We start from the raw sequence: 22,414 nt of genomic DNA on the forward strand, positions 1-22,414 counted from the left end.
ATCCCCTCACAATAACAGGCCTATAAATAATGTCATTAGAGAGCCCTCTCACATCTCACAGAAGTGCATTCAGGCTGCAACAGTAACACAGATCATTAGTTAGATTATTCAAAACAAAGACAGGCTTCCCCCACGCTCCCGCAGTGAGTCCAGACCTGCGTTCGTTACTTCATGCAAACTTGAACTCCTGAGATGCAGGTTCTCATAAAAGCATGTTTAAACTCCGGAATCAGTGGATCACACGATCCAGAAGAGGAAAGATTGCATTTTCCTGGTCAAAATCTCCTTCACAAGGCCACTTAATGGTATATTCAGCATGTGTTGAAACAGGTTGAAGCTTCCTCTGGTAGCCCTTTATTATATTAAAAAAACAACAACAACAGCAACAAAACCACGAAGAGATGTTCCAAGCTAATGCATGACTATCTTTGGGGTTCCCTCTTTTTGTTAAGGTTTTCACAAAATACAAAATTAAATGTCTTTTCTACATACAGAACAAAGTAGAACCAAGTAACTGATTAGAGTATGTACAAAAACTTACACATTCTGTCTTGTTCTTTAAAAAATATAAATATCAATAATGTTCAGTTGAATGGGTTGGTTTTATTTTTAAGGCTTCATTCTTTTAGATCCTTCATTATTTAATGACGTACCAGGTAGGCAGGAAAGGGAGGGAAAAGCGGAGGTCATGTTTTTTATTAAAGGTAATATGTTTAGTTCTCGTGAGACTTTTCCTCATCTCTGGCAGGAGGAGATTTCCCTCCACATTGATTTAAGTTTCCAGGAAGCAGAGGTGGAAGAAAAGGAAAATAAAACCTTTATTATTGCTATTTTTTTCCTTCATTAAAATCTTGTTTTAAACCTGTCTCTGTTAATTGTCTTTGTAGAGAACCAACTGCCAAGTACTTGGATTAAATAGACTGGAGCAGGAGGACTGTATCCCAGGTCCACCCAGGAAAGGTTAGAGTGAGGAAGAGACCGCTGGAGGTGTTTTACCACTGACCCCGGCAGAGGTAGCAAGTGCTGCAGCTAGGGCAGCTGCTGCTGTTGCATCCCTGGGCGTGAAGTCTGTGGGGAGGCTTTCCATCAGGCACTTGCGCTGTTCCTGACCCAGTTTGATTTTATCGTCTAGCTCTCGCTGCTCTATGAGGAGCGCGGACTTCATCTTTACAAAGTGCTGGTAGTCCTGGAGCTGTTCCTCAGAGAGGTAGTTGCCCAGGATCTCCAAGACCACCCGTTCTCGACGGTCAAGGTTTTCCTTCAGTTCCCGGGCATCTTCGTGCTGGCCAGCCAGCAGTTTCCTCTTCTCGTTCAGCGAACTCTGCACACACCAGAGAGAGTGCTTCAGTATCAGCAGCACCAAACTCACGGATCCCCCCTCTCCTTCCCCCCGACACCATGTTTGCCACCTCCGGGAGAGGTGGGATGGCTGCTAAGCTCCCAGACACACAGCCAAAAGCCTGGGGGAGGAGTACGAATTCCTCATTGCGGTTTGAATGTGAATCTCACTGAATCAGACTCCAAATGCTCTAGTCAACGTGGGGCAGAAAGTGCTCCAAGAAAGTCAGTAAAACTGGCTTGAAAGCAAAAACTACCAGGAATATCTGGCTTTGTCTCTCACAACCACCCAAACAATGTTAAAAAGCGGCTTCAACTGAGGCAAAAGGCAGCGGGTTGTTCCACGACGCACAACACCACGCAGCCTTTCCTCCAGCCGTGGGTCACAGACATGCTGTCCCTAACACGGCCGTTCTGTTTCGAGACAAAAGCTGCAGGATCCGAGACGTTTATACAAACTGGGACCAAGATTCCCAGGCACAGAACCGCATTTGCTACCGCTTATACATAAGCACTAGGACACCCCTGCCTTCCTGTGAGCCTTTGGAGGTCCTAGCTTATACAAGCACGTTCTTGTGACTGCTGCTGTCCCGCACCCCGAAAGAGGCCAAGACGCTATGGCTGTGCAGATACGTACCCGCTCTTCACTGCTGGCATTTTCCCCTAGACTACTCAGAACGTTCTCTACGCGGGCCAGGCGTCCCGAGAGGGAGAGCAAGAGGTTCACCACCTTGTCCAAATCGCCAATGAACATCTTGTACTTGTCAAACTCGTTAGGTTTGCATAGCCTGCTGATCAACAGCTCCACCTCCTCTCCAAGAGCATTATTCATCTTAATGTCTGCAAGCAGGCCTTCCTTGGCTTCCTTCAGGATTTCCAGTTTGTGGGTCAAGCTCCCGATGAGCTCAGCCTGTCAGAAGGGAAACACATTGCCACATCGGTCATTACCATGATCACCCTGGTCATATGGATGACGACAACAAGAGGATATGGCTACAGTTCCTGAGGAGCAGGGTCAAGTCAGCAACAGCTGACAAAGAAGACATTAAGGAGGAAACAGAGAAAACTCTGAAATTCCACATCCAGGTGATAGTCTGAATACAGGCACTACCTCACAGAGAGAGGCATCAAGCAACCATTTACAGCAAAGATGCTCTAAATTTACTTAGTGACTGAGCAAAGACATGGAGAGCACACACCCATTTTATGAAAATGCTGGCAACTGTTTCACTGCTGAAGAAAAGGAGGCCCCCAGGGTTCAGTTACTCCAGAAATAGGAGTGCTGCACATGCGCTGGAGATCCTAATTTCTGTTAGGATTTAGGGGAAAGACATATGCAAAAGCAGAAGTCTGTGGCCTGGGGCTTGCAATTCTTGCTTCCATTTAGTCAAAACTGAGAGCATAGAGAGCAGGAAAAGCTCTTCATACAAGGGTTGGGTATTTTCAGTCTCTTCAGTTTATGCGCTGCTGAGGCACCATTATACGTATGTTAATCTACTCTGCATACAAACGCTGCTGCAGGATGAAATAGAAGTTCATCACAAGGTTGCCTGAAAATATTCTCTCAAAGTTTACTAACACAGCCTTCTTTCCATCAAAACTGACAGTAATTTCAAGTAGGAAGATGGTCTACTTCAAAGGAGAAATGATCTTCAAACCCAGGTCAGGCTGGGGGTTGCTCTGAATTGGTCTGTCAGAGTGGGTGGGTTTACAAGGCTGGCTTCACAGCCGGCAAGTTAACAGCACTGTTTAGGCAGACACCACTAGATGGTACACTTTGCGCGCACCCTCTGGAGCGCATGGTTTTGTGGCTGCACTACAGTCCACTGTCAGCTTCCGCATATATGCAAAGGCTGAATAAAATGCGAGTAAAATTCTCTTAAAACAAACGTCAGCTACCAGACTTACGCTGGAATGACTGCTAAGTCACACTGTTTGTTAGCAGCATAGTTCAGGGGGACAGGAGAGCAAAGGTGGTACTAAATCGCACCTGCTAGGATAAGGGACGACCAAAAGTCCTATACTTGGATTCTCCCCTCAATAGCACCGGTAGCATCCAGAGACAAGAACCAGCACTTGCCCTTCCCTGTGCCTATGATGCTAATGTCACCTTCAGAAGAAAAATCCGAGGTCCTTACCAGCTGATTGTTGGACCAAATCCTGAGGAGCAAAAGAAAGGATCTATTTTCAACGATTGTGATGCCGGGGGAAAACTCTATAGCAGGTCTCTACGGGCTGGACACAAAGTCCGGCATTAACCTCAACAGGTTTTCAGGAGGACCGAGCTGCTCAGAACTGGCAGTTGTTCTTCCGTGCTCCGAGAGCTCTGCTCAAGGTGCAGACCTGCCCTCCAACCGTAGCAGGAGGCTATGGGACTGCTGGGAGTGACGTACCTTTGTTCTGAAGACATGGGAGCTGGACAGGGCCTGCGAAATACTTGCTTTGTGTTCATTAATCAGTGACTCTTCTGCGATCCCAAATGCCAACCGATATAGCTCCTTTGCATACTTACAATGGAAATGAGCTCAGTTTATCCAAATGACCTCTCAGAGCAGCTTCCTTCTGAGATAATGCCTATGCAAATGTTATTTCACACAGACCATGAACAAACATGCCAGGCAGATCTTGCTGTCTGGGCCTAATCACTCCCATCTATTTCTGTTTTCCATGCAAATGTAACCTTTGAGGCCTTGTCCTCCATGGCAGGACATCTACTTGCAAGCCTGTCAGATACTTGCCGCACGTCCACCGACTCCTTGGAGCAGCACCCTCATCTTGTTTAATCACTCCCTACCTTTCACGTTGGTATAAGCAAGCAGCCGGTTTTGAAGCGAACAGCATCCCAAGAATCGACCGAGTGCTACAGACATGGCAGGGGCTGCGATTACCTTTGAAGCTGGGTGCTCCACAACCAATGGCTTGGGCCAGATAATTAAAGCGGCAGACAAAGGCCTTAGGCAAACGCTTTTGGTTAGCAACACATGCATGATCTATCTGTGTACACCTGCTACCCAGAATCCGTGTAGGACCACAGAAATAAGAGACGGCAGGCACAGCAAGTGTCTCTAACCCATTCCAGTGGCATGGTATGACAGCTTGTGAAGACTTGACAGGGTCCTACGTGCACCTCAAATGCTCCACAAAATAGGGCTAATCTACCCACTTAGTACTCATAATTTGTGTTACAGAGCACTTTGATGGAGGTCCCATTCTAGCTGTCATTGTATTAAAGCCTGGTAGGGAGCAGATTTTGCTTAGCAGAGAAAGGCTGAGAACTGAAGCAGTAAGGCAATACGGAAAAGAGAGGTGAGCTCTCCAAGTCAGGGCGGCGGGACAAATTGCATACTCATAAACACCGCTCAGCCTCACGTCTTCTCTCTGCTTTTTTACACTTGGCATGGGGATGAGGACCCAGAGAGAAAATGTGGCGTTGTGCTAGAAACACATGAATTCTCTGCACTTTGACAGAGAGGCTGAGCTTGGGAGCCTTTCTTTAAATCCACGCCTGATTTCAGGGCAGGAAGAATTGAGAACTGTATTTACAGCATATGGGACTTGCACAAGTATTTGTATCCTTCAGTATGTTTAAACTCTGCTGTTGTACAAACAGCATGAGATATGGGCTGTGCTACTCTGTCCAGTGCAATGTAGGATGTTTTAAATTTACAGGCAGGCACAGCTGCTTTTGACATGAAGACAGTAGGTGTGCGAAGGGAGGCACAGACAGGCAAGTACCTGCTTGTGGCTCCTTGGGATTTCTGAGCTTCGTAACATGTCTGTAATTAGCAGGTAACGAATGTGCGACAACCACAGGGACAAATTAGAAGGCCCTGCAAAAGCCCTGGAAGGCAGAGCACCCAAGCCTACAGCAAGAACTGCAGGGGCCATTCCTCAGTGAAATGTAGCCGCAATAAGAGAGGAAAGTGTTTCCTCCTCTCCTGGCCTGCTCTCCTCCCACCCAAGTCATCGCATCGAGGTTGCGTTGACCGAGCTGCTGAGGTGCACATGGCAGGTCAGTGAAACAACGAAGTGGGGGGGAAAAAGAGTAACCAATGTTTCTTTGGAGGCAGGGAGTGCAGACGGCAGGTAAAATGGGTAAATTGGCTTCACTGAAGAGGAAAATCCTAGGGCGAAACCTTATGCACTCAGACAGTGCAGTCACTAGCTGGAGTCTGTTCCTGTTACTAACCCAAGCTGTCCTTGCTCAGGTCACTTCACGTCTCCCTTTTCCTTCCTTGCTACAAGACATGGACTGCCTCTTACAACCTGTACGCTCAGTATTTAGCGTAATACAGGCCCGCCTCAGGGTTGTGCAAGATTCGTACTCAAATTTGCAGTGAGTACTCAGATTAGCTCTCTTCGTTCAATCTGGGTCACCCTAATGAAGCTTCACAGGTGGCCTAAATGCACCCAGCCCCCATGCAACTTGGGACTGCCAAAAGCTGACATCAAATAGAAATGCACTTTACTTTAGGGCTTATTATTATTTCAGGAATGTAACCAGCAAATGGTGGTGTGTGCTGAATTTACCTTCTTCTCATTGATGTCCAGCAGCTCCTCTTCCTCACCTACTTCTTCTGGCAAGTCCTTGATTTTATTCAGCAGTTCTGCTTTGGGTGCTGAAACGCTGTAATAAGCAGGACAGGTGACCAGGGTTACAGGAGCTTCCTTTTCTTCTCTCCTACACCACAGTGAAGAAAAAGGAGGAGCTCAGTCTGAGCCTGACTTTTTCCCATGCCTAGATCCATGGTTTTCCAGCACTCCCTCTTTGGTACCTTCCCAGTGTTATTAACCACAAAGGAAATGGCCAATTCCTGCCATCAGAGGGTGCGTGTCAGCTGCTTTCATATCTCTCCCCTGCGCAGAACAGCGCAGCTGCTCTGTTTAAATGTTGACTGGTTAACAACTCTGTATGGGATCAGATCCTTGCTGAAGATATATCGGCACAGCTCAGCTGGTGATGGCTAGACTGACCATCTTATCTGGCATGATGCATTACAACTTACTTCTATATGGTTCTCCAGCTGTCACTTGGCAGTCTCTATCTCCACACTGGAGGACTTGGGCTGATCTTTGCATCCCCCTGTAATAAGTAGGTACCCACACCTCTCCTTCCAAAATTTGGCCTCTCATTATCTTTTTGCCCGTCACTGTTTTGGTCCTGATTTTACTCTCATACTTCTATTACTGTGCTTTGAACCAAAGTGCTTCAGATCACAAAGGTTAAGATAGCACAATCAAGTAACATCTCCAGAGATGGTTCATTTCCTGCCCAAGCTCAGCATCGTTTTCTACAAGCCCAGAGAGCGAGCTCAAAGGCCACACATACAGCCGAGCTCATGAGAAAGGGCATTCAGAAATGCTCTGCCAGTCCTCACGCCTGGGAACTGAGATACTCACTCTCCGCCAGCGTCCACCTATACAGATGCAGAAAAATTCAGCACATTGTCCTTAAAAGCAAGCAAGCAGCAAGTTCTGCTGCAACATTAGCCCACAACCCAAACAAAAGCACTTACGTGTCATCTTCGAGTACTGTCCTGCTAGCTTTCTTCTGCCTCATCTTCCTTTTCATGTTGTTCTCCTTCAGCAAGCTGGTTCCACTGGGGAAAAGCCCTTCCATTAAGTCCATGGTTGTCTTCATTTTGGAATCTGGATCCAGGATATCAGCCAGAGACTTGTCTTTATGGACAATTTCTTTTGCTAGAGCCTCTGACTTAATATCCTCTGGGGTCTTTTTCTTTGTCTTTACTGGAAGTGCTGCGCTGAGTGTCCCAGAGTCCAGGTTGCCATTTTCTGACTCTCTGGTGATGACTGCTGGCTCTCTGTGGTTGCCTTCAGGTTGAGTTATGGGCTGTCTATCAGCGCTTTGAGGCCCCTCAGAAGAAGCAGGTAACTGGTGCTGCTTATCCACAGCAGATGGAGAGCTAGTCCTCTTTGACGCAGGTGGCGAGAGGGGCCAGTTATTTTCACCGATACTGGTGCCCAACCCTGTTATCTCCCTCTCGGCCAGGGCTTTGGGAAAGCTTTGGAAGCTGCTATGGACAGAAAAAAATTCTGTGAGATGAAGATAAACTTACCACACAGGACCATTGTGAACACACGGCGAAGGCCTAAGACAAGTTAAGTTTTCCTTCTCCCTCACTTATTTTCGTCTCTTGTCACTTCAACACGGGAAGGCCCATAGTATGCAGCTACTGGCACCAGAAGCATATTGTCCCCTCAACCTGGACGCTGCTGTTTTGTCATTCCAACACAGAAGGAACTTGTGAGTGACAAACAAGTTCGTTTTCTGCTCATAGGCTGGGGACATTGAGTCTCACCACCTGGGAGTAACATCCTGAGCAGCCTATACTCATTTGTTCTTTTCATGTTGGAAAAGCCAATCATCACTACCACAGCCCTGGCCAGACTCTTCCCGGATGGAAGTCGGAGCCGCTCCTTGGGAGCGAAGGAAGCTGTGCCGAGTTAAACCAGCTGGGCACCTAGCCCAAAGTCCTATCCCTCAGGAAAAAATTCACTACACAGCGTTACTGTGACATATTTGTGTTGTCACTTCTTGGCAGATGGTCACTGTTTCATAACAGCATTATTTTGTGCCAGGTCTAAAATGTATTCTGGGAAACTCTAACTGTTTGGAAAAAACGTCATGGATTTTCGTAGTTCTCTCTCAAAAACCAGTAACTGGAAGGAGTCAGCAGCCATTTTAACTCTTCATGCTGGAGGGAATAAGAAGCAACTCCACTGAAATCCATACAGTAACTGCAGGAAGAACGAGACCAGGATAGTTTCTCACCCATAACCCCCTTTGCCTTGCTTACTAAGCATCAGTGCATCTGCTGATGGCCTGCAAAGCATTTTGCCTCTTGCTTTGTGCCCTGCCCACATCATTTGACAACGCTCTTGGCAGCCAGCAAAGCCTAGCGGCAGTGAGTCTGTCTGTCTGTCCCTCTCTCCTTATAACGTGTGCACTCCTCTGCAAACTTCCCTCTCAGCTAGCAGCTGTGGGTGGGTCGTCGTGGCACGCCGAGCTGCGGAGGTCAGTCACATTTGTCTGGAGCCCCGCATATTTTACTGTATATGGCCCTACAATGCCGCGTTACAGCCCTCCCTTACCTCACTTTGGCCTCCTCTGTGAGCCTGGTGGATTTGTCTCCAGCTGCCCCATTCCCATCAAGCACCGCCGGTGGGGGGGGAAGTGGGAATTCCTCCGTGCCGTTTGCAGAAGTGCAAGAGCTCAGGTCAGGAGGAGGACGGGATGGCAGTGGGGGTGAGAAGGGTGGAGCGACGACACCGGGCTGGGAAGGCATGACAAACACCTCGTCGTCTTCATCGTCCTGCAGCAATGGTGGGGGTGTGAGCTGCAGGCCTGACTCCGAGATCCGGAGATGGGTCATCCCCTGGGGAGAAGGAGTCTCTGGGTCAGAAGAAGTGCTGCTCTGTGTCGGCAGGGACTGCCACCTCTGGGAGAACTTTGGCCCAGCCGCTGGCGGAGACACCATAGCCCTTGGGTAGCTATTGTCTTTGACTGAGTAAGCCCACACCACTTTGGGTGGGAGGGATCTGTGAAGCAGCCCGGCTTTCCTTCTCCACATCATTTCTTCTGTGGGTGTCTCGGGGGATCTATCCTGGACAGCATCCAAAGACTGTGCCTGAATATTAGCGTTTCCCTCAGGGGGAACAGCATCTCGTTTGGCATGGTGCTGTCTCAGAGCCTGGCCATCACCTGCACTCTGGAAATCCGAGGGAGTCTGGGTGGGCGTATTAGGGCAGGACTGGCCAGATCCAGAATGAGTAAGGTTAAGGAGCAAGGGTTTAAAGCCTTGCTTTTGCTCAGGATAGTGACTCCTTGCCTCTGTTGGGGATGGGACAAATGCAGAAGTCCTGCTATCTGGCCTGGAAAGTTCTGAGAGCTTGTGGTTCTCGGTCACTGTGGCGGACCCGGTGACAATCTCGCTGCTGTGGTGAGGATGGGGATAATAACTTGTGAACACCATTTTTTCTGAGTGGCTTCTTTCTTTCTTGCTGAAAGACCTAAAAACCAAGAGACAGGCCATGATAAGATTAATGAGCAAGAAAAGCTATTGTGCACCTCCTTATGAGCAAATTATGCAACCATATCAGAGGCCTGGGTCAGCGCCTGCTGATCTAGTGTGTGCTTTGAAACTGGTAGTAAAATCCATTCTACTAATGCTAGGGACACAGAGCCAGATCCCATCGTTTTCAATGTGTGCTAGATCACACACACACGTGTGCACACATGTAGCAAGCACCACAGCAATCACTTAATAGAAAAAAATTTAGGAAAACCCAAGTGTCTGGCTTCCTTTCCAGCTTTGCTTTGAATTTTGTTTGTTACAGGTGGGGCTAGTAGCAACTGCTGTAAGAAAGACTACTTGACATTATCTACCATCAAACTCCATTCTCAATTGCTGATAATTTTAAGAATTTCAGCTTTATGGGCCAAAAATTCCCATAACATTATCTGCTCCTTTTGGAAAGGTGCCATTGAAATGACTCAACTGCCTCGGAGAACAAAGTGAGGCCAAAAAACGCACTATTTTGACTGCGGAGAAAAATAAAAAAACCTCTTACAGCCTTGGAATCCTGTTAGAAAAAAGAGCTCCACTCAGATAGGCAGGTGTTACAAAAACCAAAGCCAATACACTTCAACTGCAAACGGATGTTAAGGCTGCAAAGCCAGCAGATTAAATTATTCCTTCCAGCTCTTTTAAGATGTTCTCATGTGAGTCTGAGAAACAGCATCGGGCCTTTGAAGAGAGGATCCTGCTCAGAATACATACAGTACAGAAACCTACTTGCCCGTATGGCTATTTAGCTAGAAAACAAAATGAGCATTAATAATAGCGCTAGCGGATGCAAGAGAAGATGCCCCAAAAACATGAGGCCACACCATAAAACAACAAAATACAATACAGCGCTACTGCCAATGTATTTTCTGTTCTTGAGATGCATTGTTCAAATAATCCAACGCTGCCAATCTGTGGTGTTGGAGACTTGGGCCCCAAATTTGCTCTCAGATGTACTGGTACAAATTAAGAATAACTGCCAAAGCCATGGGTCTTTCCGGCTTTATTCTGGTGTAACTGAGAATAGAATTTGGCAGCCTTTCCCTGAGGGTGGGGAAACTTCCCAGACAGACTGCTCTTGGTATTGTCTGTGGTTCCTGGACAGTAGCAATGTGTATTCTTTTCAGATGCTCAGTGTTTGTCAGAAACGCCAGATGGTAATTCTCTAATTGAAAGATCTCTCCTACTGTGGAAGCAATTGTGGATTCTAAAACTGGTGGAGCAACAACCGTTCCCAACAGTGCTTACGAGACAGCTATTGTATGACACTGGGGAGTAGCGTAAGACCACGGAGCGTAAGTCACAGAGCACACGTGACTGGACCAAGTGATTGCTGACCAGGGGTTCCATAACTTCACCATTTGACAGTTTTCCTCCTTTTGAGTAAGAGAGGTGGTCAGGATGGTCCCATCTCCTCTCCAGCACATTAAGCAGCTGTGTCCCAAGGAAACCTAGAAGCATAATTCCTATTGCCTGCTATTGTCTTCCCTGAAGGGCCCATGCATGGAATACGCTGCAGACAGCAACAGGATGGTGATGGTTAGATGTGAGAGGACTGGCTAGAAAACCAGCTATTTTGGGCTGACAATCACAGGACAAAGACTGCATCTCTTAAGGGATGGATTAAAGATGCTACATTAATCCCGTATGACCCAGACGGTGAAATATTCACTCACACTGGGGCAGGGGAACGTTCAACAGCATCCTAATAGTGGAACTCCTTCTGTGAATCATTGGCACATGGGTAAAGCCCTGGTCTATCTGTCCCTTTCAGGCTGTGGAGGATTCAGATCTCGTTCTCACTGAGAGTTAAATGTAAAACTTCTACCGGCTTCAGCAGTGCACGATCAGAGCCCTTTGGCTTCCAAAACTCATGCCCATTTTCTTTCAGGTCATTTCAGGTGCAGTAATATAAGAAAAATCACTCAGCAGCTGAGGCTCGTAGGGAGTGATTTGCAGCCTGTGTAGTGCTACCCTGTGTCCTCAGAGCCAAGGGCTTTTTCCTGTCTTCTCCCATCCTTTCGTTCTATCTTTTGGTAAACTCAATTCTGATCAATAAGGGAAGGCAACCTCACATCTCCCAGAAGTGTGCTTGCAGAGCACGCAGGATGCCTACGCAGCAGAAATATAAAACTGTAAATACCAATAATCTTTGTGCAGTGAAGCATGAAAATGAGAAACCTACATTTCGTGCCCCAATAAACTTGTTTTCAATCTGGGTGTTCAATCCGTTACTTGGAAAATAGGTTGAGGGCAAAAAAAAAAAGGAAGCAGCAAGTACTTATTGAGACGCATGATGAAATGCCATCTCTAGAAAAAACAGGGAGGCAGGATGAACTAAAACAGCTGTATTGTTCTCTTAGGAAAAAAAAAGGAAAATGTTATTCCAAATCAAAATAAACGGGTGTGTTTTAAATAATCATAAAAGGATGTGCCTGAAGGCAGATTGAGTCCCTCTAAAACAACATTTATGTTTTCTTAGGGGCAAAAATGGCCAGCCAGTCAGAAGTAAGATCCAGCTAGACCAGGAGCTTTCCTCTACTACTAGCTGTCACTCCCTGACCCAGAGCTGCACGGTGAAACCTTTGGAGACAGCAGTGTTAACTCCCACCGTGACAAGAGAGTGGGATGACATTTACTGCAAGTTCATGAGAAACAGAGCTTCTTTGTGAATAATTCTTTTAGTCCCTCTTGATGGTTTTTACTGTAATATGAGTTAGCTGTTTGGGCACTCAGAGCTTAGGGCAAGCATCTATTTATTATTTAAATGTAAATACAGCAAGATCAACTTCAGTTCTAGTTAACTTCAAAACAATCCACTGCTAAGTGGATAGTTACGTAAGTCCTAATATTATGAGTTTTATGATTACACTTTTCTATTTTTAAAAAACATTTCTCTCTCCCCTGTTGCTAAGCAAAATATCCTGCCTGCACAAAGGAAAGCAGCCTAAATGCAAGCTCCCAATTCAGCAAGATAAATGAAATCTCCAGGTTTTAGTCCACACAAATGTTCGCTTGCTTTTGGGGAGGCAGCACCCTGGACTGGAGAAAACCAGACAGAGTGGGACATCAAGGTATTTTTTCCTTTAGAATCCTTCAGTTACGATAGCATCTGGGTGTGAGTTCTAACAGCAGATCAAACACATTTTGGAAGGTATGCGATTCAAAATTTGCTGCAGAAACATGCTCCAGGATGACATGAGGACGACTCAATACTGAATTAATGTCTATAGTGAAAAAAAAAAGCTCACAGCAACTTACTCCTCCTAACTCTCCTGGGCACAGCACACCCAGAACTGTGTCCATGCAGATGTTTTCTCTAGTTTGTCACGATCCATCCGTTTACATAGACAACGCATGACAAATGCTGCTGGCAGCAGGATGGCAAAAGCTGATCCTGCAGTGACAAAGGGGACATTAACATATACCTACCTGGCTCCTGCGCTGACCACATAGAAAGGATCTCTCACCATGGGGCCAAATTCACTGCTTTCCCTTCTCAGCAGGTCCTGGAGTGCAAAGACAGTATTAGCAGCCAGCAAAAAGCAAAACAAAGTAACAGAACACTGATGCTTCCTAGTAAGAAGAGAGCACAGCATGTGCCATATACAGATGGGAGAAAAAATCTAGCGTGGTGTACCACCCTCCAGCACCCTACTCCTGCTTAGAGGACCTGTCTGCCTTTTTCAGGATGGATTGTAAACCAACAGGCAGACTTATTCAGAGAAATGTTTTTTTAAAACCTCTCAGCGAGTCCTTGCCTCTTCTAAAAACATGCTCAACGGTATCACTGGGACCCGGGTGTTCACCTCCGTTTTACATGCAAGCAAGAAGATGAGACATCACTGAAGCAACCTTAACCGGGGAAGCTAAACAGGGAACAATCTGTGCCCAAGCCCAGTGCCAAAACAGGACTGAAGGACTGCAGAGATGCTGAATGCCACAAAGGTTGGAAACTCCAGCCACAGGCAGAGGTGCTGAAAAACATGACAAAACCTGGCACTTGGTTCTTTTGAAAACCAAAATGCAGGAACTACCTCCTTGTTAGACACTTATGTCGTCTAAAACCAGAGAAATTTTGCAGCTGAAGTACATTTGTGAATGTGACTCTTGCTGCCCTAGAGCTCCCACCTTAGGACTATTAAGAGACAGGAAAGCAAATGCTAAGCCTGCTTTTGAAGAGGTTGGTATTTTCTCCCGTACGATCTTTTCAGCAGGGAGCATTTCAGGGTCCCCCTTCCCCACACCCTTAGTAATTTGCTTTTTTGGTCAGTGTTGCTGCAGAGGGAGGGTAAGTGCAGATCTTGATTTAGGAGTCTGGGAGCTGGGAGGTATGCAGGCTGAGACAGACTAAAAAAGCAGGGAGGAAGGAAGGCTGAGAATGCATTCTGAAGACTGAGTGCTAATAATTCCACATGGCTATCAATTTCTTTATATCTTTAAACAAATCCCTACAGTGACATTGCAATGTGATTTATATGCAGCCTGAAAGGAACATTAGACACCGTACACAAGGCCCTGAAAAACGTACAGTGAGGCAGAGAAGTCTGCTGCTAAACTGGAAACAAACATTTCCCGCAAAAAATCTGAAAAGGCCAAAAAAACTTAAAAAAAAAAAAATCACCCTGTTGCTTTGGCTTTGTCCGCTACTTTTATAACTGTGGTTTTGTATTGGAGGCAGATCAGAAATAAACCAAATTAAGAGAGCACTTAAACATATACTTCCCTTTCAAACAGACACTTATGGATTGGCGTATATATTTGAAGTCAAACATGCTTTCTTGCAATAGGATTTAAGAACAGGATTTTCACAAGTGCCTTGCTGCCTATGGGACTAAATCCTCATTCCAGAAGTGGATACAGCTAAATTGCCCTGGGAAGCAGCAGTAACGGCTCTTCCCTCTTCTACACTTGAACTGAGACCCTGTGAGCAGGTCTGCACTGCTGTTCGTCTTCCTTGAGTCAGCTTCCAACAGGTGGAAACTCTGGTTTGGCTGCTGAACATATGCAAGCTTAAAAATGAGCCAGCAAGGGGGAAATAAAGATCTTAAGAACTGCCCTGTATGTCCCCCGCCCAAGAGAGGGGGCTGGGTAAAAATGAACTAGGGCTGCTCATCATCCAACCTGTCATTTTAAAAGCACATTTTGGTCATTTTTCTCTTTCTGGAAGCCTGTTTTTGTTGCTGCTCTGACTGTTCCGGGAGGTAGAGAAAGAGTTGCAGCTTGGCCTTCACCCTAACTTTCTTATGGACCGTCCTCTTACTGAATGCAAGACTTCATGATCGGCAAGTGTGACAAAATTGCGCAGGTGAGCCTGATGCCTGGCTGGTGTGGAAAAATACTGATGATGGGATGAGACAGCAGTGGTTATGGAAATGCATTCCAGTCACTTGATATTCACAAGTCACTTGATATTCACAAGCTACTTTTTAAATTCTATTTAAAATATAGCGTGGGATCTGAAGTCTGTCGAGGGAGGACATTTAGAATGAAGCACACGACGAGTTTGGGAGGACGGCTCCTTCCCCCGCACCGCGGATTGGCCTGTTTCTGAGACGCTGCCCAGAGCCTCCTTTATGTTACTTGACTCAGTACCACGTCACTGCACCTAGACAATCCGTTCTGGACCGGTAGCAAGTGCAAGAGTAGAAGGAGATGTCCTGGATGTCAGCTGCCCCGTTAATATGTGAGACTGTCCAAACACTTAGACTATTTGGAGCTAGGAGCCTGTCCACACATTTTGGTTGTTTCCTCCCTCTCCCCGTGATGAATGGAGCCTGGCGTGGAAACGGGGATGGGGCGGCAGACCCACCACTGCTGTAAATCCGTGCGGCTCGACCAGTTGCAGTTACCTGAATAGGTCTGAACAGATTTCAGCCAGCTGAAGAGCTGGCCTGGGCAGTTGTTCTTTAAGAAGTTAGCCTGTTTCTACTATTTACCATCATCAGAGTCAGTTGAATTCCCCATTTGTGACATCAGTGCAATGTTCCCAACCGCCAAGCAGGGGACATGGAAAGAGCGGCCAGGGTCTACGCTAAGTTTTCTCTGCAATGTTTCCCTCCAGGGCTGGAGGCAAAACATAATGGTTACTTGGCAGTGCCTCCGCCGAGCATTTCCCAGCACTGTCAGGCACAGTGGGAGCCAAGGCAATTTCAAGCAGCCTTTAATCGTCTCTACTTTACATCAGGAAAGTGGGCTAAGGCAGAACAGCAGCAACAGCGTATCACCACTTTAACGGTAGACCCCACCAGAAAGGCAATCGTGCTTCTCCGGTGATGCAAGCAGGTAAGAACAGGACACCTCAGATGGGATGTCAGGAGCAGCAAGAACACACGCACGCTACCAGTATATGCACTGAAATCCCAGCATCTTTGAAATCCCTGAAATAGCCCCAGCAGTAAGAAAGCTGAACAGAAGCAGTACTGCACCAGCAAGCATTTAAAACAGCATCCTGGTAATTTAAACGCAATAAACTGTCTCAAACTCAACATGCCTTTAACCTCTCTCTAACCAATGGAGTAATTGCCATGACTGAACATCAGCCTGTCCTCCGACACCACATAGAGCCCTGCTTGCCTGTACGCATGATCCAGTTTCCACATACCTGGTGTTTCTTATCTGCTGTGGGAGACGATCTGGAACGTATATGCACAGGGACCGTCTGATTGTCGTACCTATCGAGCAAGTCTTCCACAGACACTGATTTCCCAGATTTCCTGGCAGTGGAGGCTGTTTCAAAGACCTGCTCCTGCTTCCCGTTGCGAGGCTGGCCCTGCATGCCCAGAGGGTCTGTCTGCGTGCCTTTGGTGAGCTCCGTTTTGGCTCTGTAATCCCAGCACCTCTCTGTTTTCAGTCGGCTCATGACCGAGCTGTCCTGGTGCCCTTTCTTCTCATCTCCACTCATGTCGAAGCAGCCCATCAGCCCAGGGGGAAGGGTAGAAGATATTCGGCCCGTTCTGGATATCCGCTCTATGGACTCTCTCCGGCGGTAAAGGTTCTGGTCCTGGAGGGAATTCATGCTGGAGGCGGAGGAAAGGCTCTGGCTGTCTGGGCCACCTGCCTGTAGGTAGGAGCTGTGGGAGCGCTCCCTCAGCTGTCCGACATCTTGCGAGGATGGCCATCTCCCTGTTTTGCGCTCGATGTAGTCGGCGAGGGCATTCTGCTGGAGTTGCTTGAGCTCTGGCTTGGAGAGGCTAGCTGTGGAAGAAGCTTTGCTGTCCCTTTCAAAGATCTTACGCCGGTCAGCCACCATATTCTCTGGGAAGACAAAATGAATGCCTTTCTTCTGGAAGGAGAACGGTGATGGCTCCCCATCAGAGATGCCCACCTCGTTCATCTTCTCCGGCTCTGAGTAAGACCGCTTCTTCTGCTCTGCCGTCAGCCGCTTTCGGCCCCCGATGCGCAAGATCTGCTGTGTCTTGGTGTAGTCCAGGGCAGAGAGGCTGCCTTCTGTTGGTGTGACGCTGTGCCTCTCCTTTGGGGTGTGGGGAGACGCTGCCGTGCTCCTCATGCCAATGTGGGCCGAGGCAGGCCTCTGGGTCGTCCTCTTGGGTGCACTCCCGAACGGGGGGCTGATGCGACGGAAGGAAGTGGCCCTCAGCACCCTGGACTGAGCATCTTTAATGCTGTTCCTGTAGGCCCTGTTAAATGGTGTGTCCAGCTGCGACCCGTGGGCATCCTGGATGTTATCCTTCCAGAGGATCTCCTTCTCAGGTTCACCTCCCAGCTGGAACGTGCTTTTACTCCTCGGTAGCTGAGCCGCCCTTATTTGCACCTCAGTTTCAGGACACAGGCTGTAGTATTCGCTGGATCTTGCCTGCTTTGCCGAAGCCGCCATCTGCAGCTCTATGGGACGCCAGTCAGCATCTTCCAGTTTCCCGTTCCTGACGGAGGGGCTGGAGACCTTGCCCGGCTCACTGGGCAGCTGGCCAGGCTCACGGAGCTTGCTCCGCATGTCCTCCAGGCTGTGCAGAGAACACCTCGTGCTGGAGGGCTGGTTCGTCCTGCTCGGCCCATAGTGCTGGCCGAAGCTGGGAACGCCAGCACTCTGGGGCCGGTGAGTGCTTTGCTCTCGCTGCTCAAACTTGCTGACCTTCTCCAGCACCGAGCAGCGGGGCTTGCTGGCGTCTGGTTTGCCATAGGGAAAGCTTTGGGTGCTGCTAGAGCTGAGCCGGCTCCTCCCAAAATCAGAGGTCTTTGGGTGCTGTGGAGAAGGGAGCTCTTCGCACTTGGGTTCGGCAGCGTGGAGCGGAGTCACGCTCGTGCCCTCCTCCTCCTGCCTTGCAAAGGCCTGTGGGTCCACATCACTCCACTGTTTGTGCCCCTGTCCCCTGTGATCCTTCTCCTCCTTACTGCTGCTGCTCAAGAAGGACAGTTTGGTGTTGGAATAACCCTCGCCCGGTTGTATCTCTTTTAGCTCAGAGCTGCTTTGCCTCCTGGAGCTCTCTGGGATGTTCTGCAAGGAGGAGAAACCATACTGCTTGGCCTTGCTGTGACCCCACTGGTGGTTAGCAGCAGCGTTTCTCTCGTTTATCTGTGCGTTGCCATTTTTGTCCTCCTGGGATTCAGCCGACCAGTCCTCTTTGGGCTGGTAATGGGGTTTTCTCTCACTGGCATCCCTCGGCTGGGGCTGCTGGGCTTGAAAATTCTGTTTGGAAGCCTGTGCAGTACTTGCGGTCTCTCGGTTGCTGTGTGCTACCTTGTAAGGGGGTAACACCTCCTCCTTTCTTGACGTGGTCAGGCACTCTTCTGGGCCTGCCGTGCCCGGAGGCTTTTGCTGGAGAAGTTTTGCTGCAGCATCGTGCTTTCTCTCAGCTGCTGGGGGCTGGTAGAAGATGGTTGATCTGTTTGTAGTGCTTTGGTTTCCATTCTCATCAAAGCCCAGGGTGCTGCTGGCTATGGCCTTGTCGTAAGAGACTGGAAGAGGTGGAGAGTACCCACTTTCTTTGGCCAGAGCTGGATAAAGCGTCCCATTATTGCTTGCAGAAGGCTGGGGCACCTGGGCGTAGTGCGGCTCCGGGGAAGGTACTGGGTAGACACCAGTAGGCAGCAGGGGCTGCCCCGGCTGGGCTGGCTGGGAATAGCTCTGCTTGGGCTTCACGGTGGGGCTGCTCTCTGGGCTCTTCTCCACCACGGTGTGCAGATGTCCTTCTCCAAAGGGGGTTTTCAGCAGCGGTCCCTGGGATAGGGTGCTGACAAGCGGAGGCCACGTTCCTTTCGGCTGGGTTCGACCAGGCTTGTTCGGATCAAGGCCAGCACATGAGCTGGGCCTCTCGTGATGCCTGATGGCTGCGTAGCTGTCGCTGCGAGTGGGAGGCAAGGGAGGTCCCTTGGGGGGCTGGCTCTTGCTGTCCGAGGAGCCCTGGCCTGGCTGCGCCCAGGAGGGAGCTGCGTTGTGCCGGCTGAAGCCGTGGAGCCTGCTGTGGCCGCGACTGTCCAGTGAGGCCCGGGCCTCGCAGCTCGGAAGCAAGGCGGAGGACTTCACCTCATACTCCTCGGAGATCCCTCGCTGGGCGTTGTAGACTGTCTTGACATACCTGATGTCAGCTTGCCTCATCCCCTCCTGCAGGCCCCCTCGGGACTGCATGCTGTCCGTGGAGCAGGAGTGCTCCTTGCTGAATGGAGGAGTGGGATACTCGGGGATGCTAGAGTTGGTGGAGAAGGAGCTGTAGGCAGAGTCTCTCTTGCTGTGGAGGTGGGACAGCTGGTCGATGCTGTTGGTGGATTTGGCCGGGGACAGGTGACAAGGGTGGTAGCCAGGGGAGGAGTGGTCCAAGCTCTCCATGCTGCCCCGGGAACTGTACTGGTCAGGACTTCTCCTCAGATAGCCATGCTCATAGCCAGAGAGATCGCTGGTTGAGGAGCTGAGGAAGAGCGAGAGAAGAGTAAAAACCCACTGTCAGCAGAGGAGAGGCACAACTTATAAGTGAGCTCAGAAGCAAGATGTTTAGTTTTCAGAAGTGCAGATGAAAACCCATATTTGGGCCTTACTCCATCCCCTGTTTGCAGTCATCCCAGTTCACAAAGAGGAACTGCTTGACATTGCAACACATGGCTCTTATTTACCACAGAAGGGTGGGAGGGAAATGCAGACAGAAAGACAGTGCATCTCTGGAGCCAGGGAGGATCAACCCCACCCACCAAACCTATCCAAAGCACTTGGAAAGCTGAATGAGCACCGACGCCACCGAGGAGGAGGAGAGGAGCACGAGAGGCGTTCTGGGGGGAAACTAATATCTTTCTTTTTTTCCCATTTCATTTCTTTTTATGGAGATGAAGGCTATGCCCTGGCAGGCTTCCTGGAAATTCAGCTGTCCCAAGGATAGTTTGTTTGCTGCAAGAAAACTAAACTGACAAGACAGAGAAGAGATGCATGTGTTTGTGCGTGGAGGCAAGTGGGGGTGCAACAATAGCAACAGTTTGAGGATGCCGCAGGAAGTCTTCACAGCCACCTCCTCATGCAGCTCAGCAGGTACACCTTGGCACCTGCTCTGAGAAACACGTGTGTCAAAAAAGGACTCGTGGCCGCCAGAGATATGTTCAAAAAGAAGGATATTCAGAGATCTTTCTGTAAGTGGGAAGGGAGCTCCTTGTGCCAGCCACAGTTCTTTTTACACCTCACACGGGGATATCACAAATTTATGCGGAGCTTCCCCTGGCTAATCTCTCCTCCCAGATTCAAACAAATACACTGAGGACTGGGGAGTGTAGCCCGAGGATTTCACTTTCCTTCCCTCTGTTCCCAGCTCCCCTCCCTTAGATATCGCTTCCTCTAGTTCCCTGTGCGGCTACACACGCTGTCCTGGCAGAGCCACAAGAAAGCACCAGTAAAGGAAAGACTGCTGTCCCACGCGAAGGGCGGCAAGACAAGGCTCAGAGCTGGAAGCAGGAAAGGAGAGGAGCCCGGGTTTGCCAGGGCGCAAGCTGCAGCCTCAACTGGCACAGGGAAAGGCAAGCTCCATATCTGCATGCTTTGCTCCACTGGGATAACAAAACTAAACCTGCTCCACGCAGCGGGCGAGCTGGGGATGCACAGCAACCCTGGGAATCAAGGAGGCAGCAGGTGTGTTTGGTAATAGCCCCCTCCCTAACAAGTGTCTGCTGAAGAGCCTAGGCTTGCTCCAGATCATATTCCAGCCGCAGTCATTTCCACTCTGCTGGATTAACACCCTCAAGCCCAAAGGACAGACCAGGGGGAGAAGGCTGCTAAGGACGAGGAAAGGCAGAAAGAATCCTGCCTGCGACGGGAAAAAGCAGCAGCTCTGCAGAGGAACACAGAGACAGGCAGAAAGAGATATGGCAAATCTCAGGATAAAGCTGGTTTACTCATTTAAATGCACCACTCTATTTTAGTTTGAAATAAATATCTCCCTGGCAATGCCCAGCGCAGCCCTGGCCAGCTGGCCACTAGATGTTCCCCGTGCTCCTCTTCAAGCACTCAGGAGACAGAGCTGCGCTGCCAAAGGCTCTGCCAGGAGCTGTGGCTGGGAAGCAAAGCCCCTCGGTGGGAAATGAATATGCTACAGCATGATCTGTGCTGAAGGACAGAGATGAACATACATTTTTCCTGCAGCCATCTCCTCACTTTTTTTAATGCTCTGTTTTCTTTTTTCTCCCCTCTGCCAAGGCTCAGTCTCGCCTATAGAAGAAATGTTTAAACCCCAGTGGCTATAAGGAGAGTTTCCTGCTCCTGAAACGCTTCTGCCTTTCCAGGGAAAATCCTCCACGGGCAGAATTTAAACTTGTCCCCCCTCAAGCTGCCCCAGGGCTTACCACCAAGGGGCTGCTCAGGGTAGCTGAGAGGTATGTCTGCCCTAGGCAGCTCTCCTCCCCGTACTCACCACACTGCCTGGCCTCACGGAAACAGGCCCAACTCACTGGGACCGCATCACTGCTTCCAATCTGCCACGGTCCAGAGCCAAAATCAGAGGTGCCTCATACTGCCTTCTTTTAACAGCACACAGTTTAGCCTTTGGGGACTGATAAACCGCTGCACTAACTTCTTAGAGAAACAGCCATGCACATACACCTATGATAAAGCTGACCTCTGCAGAAAGCGATTGCCAAAACCAGGAAATCCCTTGCTGAATTTCTTACCCTGGGAGTATCGTTGGTGACGCACTACTATCAGCTACTCCTGAGAGTGGCTCAGTTATGCTGATGGGCACAGTTGCCCTGCTACCTACACCCTTTTCTTCCTTATTTTTTTTTTAATAGGCTAATTTTGACTTTGGATTTCTTTTCCTTTGCTGGGGAAACAACCAGGCTGTGTTTCTACATGGGGGCAAGCCGCAGGATGCAGAGCAGGACTCCAGTTCCTGCATCCAGGGCCACAGAAAGCTGCGTTCATGTCCTGACAGCGGGCTCCCATTTGGTAGGAAGAGGGATTTTTAAAGCAATTCATTTCCTAGCTGTTAATCACCTCACAGGGCATTTAAAAGAGGAAAACACAGCCACTTTATCTGGGTAACCAAATAGGAACCGAAGCCTTCCTAACTCTAATCCTAACCCTGGCTGTTTGTAAACCTGTTCAACTGTACGGAGGCGACTGCTAACATTTTTCCACCACATCTTTTGTCCCTTTCCTTCACTCCTGTGCTCTCGATTTAGGCCCTGATCTTGTAGTCAGTACCATCAAGGCACATCCTTGGGCATGACGCAGAGCCTTCCTGAAGCTAGCATGACACTGGAAACAAGGAAGGACATAGGACTGGGGGACTAGTTTAAAGGCGTGCTAGCTTGGGAGCCTGATTTCTGCACCCGTGCGAGATGTATCAAAACAAGGCAAATGATACTAAATCCAAAATGGACACTGCTTTATATCTCTGCTGACGCAGCATAGGACCACAGCTGTGTAGCGCTTACCTGGAGTGGTAGGACTGATGCCAAGGGGTGCCAAGCATACCCTGAGATATTTGCATCATGCTGGGATCGGGTTGGTTCTCCGCAAGTTTGCTCGAATGCCAGGAGTGAGGTCGGCCTGGAGTTTC

General features: G+C 48.8%; 1 protein-coding gene across 1 annotated transcript; it reads right to left on the bottom strand.

Moving 5' to 3' along the window:
* Positions 1–344: 344 nt before the first annotated feature.
* SHROOM3 (shroom family member 3) lies at positions 345–22,414 on the bottom strand. The gene is made up of 8 exons (XM_009578794.1): positions 22,290–22,414; positions 16,030–19,288; positions 12,858–12,934; positions 8,452–9,369; positions 6,855–7,373; positions 5,869–6,019; positions 1,976–2,248; positions 345–1,321 (listed from the first exon to the last, which is right to left on the bottom strand). The coding sequence occupies exons 1-8, from the start codon at positions 22,346–22,348 to the stop codon at positions 962–964; spliced, it is 5,616 nt and encodes a 1,871-aa protein (XP_009577089.1). The 5' UTR covers positions 22,349–22,414; the 3' UTR covers positions 345–961.

This window comes from Fulmarus glacialis, unplaced genomic scaffold, assembly GCF_000690835.1.
Source record: "Fulmarus glacialis isolate BGI_N327 unplaced genomic scaffold, ASM69083v1 scaffold12495, whole genome shotgun sequence".
In the NCBI taxonomy this organism is placed as follows: domain Eukaryota; kingdom Metazoa; phylum Chordata; class Aves; order Procellariiformes; family Procellariidae; genus Fulmarus; species Fulmarus glacialis.

Bases quoted from the DNA above. Each gene is read 5' to 3' on its own strand.
- SHROOM3 (XM_009578794.1), bottom strand. From the start codon at position 22,348: ATGATGCAAATATCTCAGGGTATGCTTGGCACCCCTTGGCATCAGTCC. The intron at 7,374-8,451 runs GTAAGGGAGGGC...TTCTGTCCATAG, and splicing joins ACAGAGGAGGCCAAAGTGAG to CAGCTTCCAAAGCTTTCCCA. The intron at 1,322-1,975 runs GTACGTATCTGC...TGGTGTGTGCAG, and splicing joins ATGCCAGCAGTGAAGAGCGG to AGTTCGCTGAACGAGAAGAG.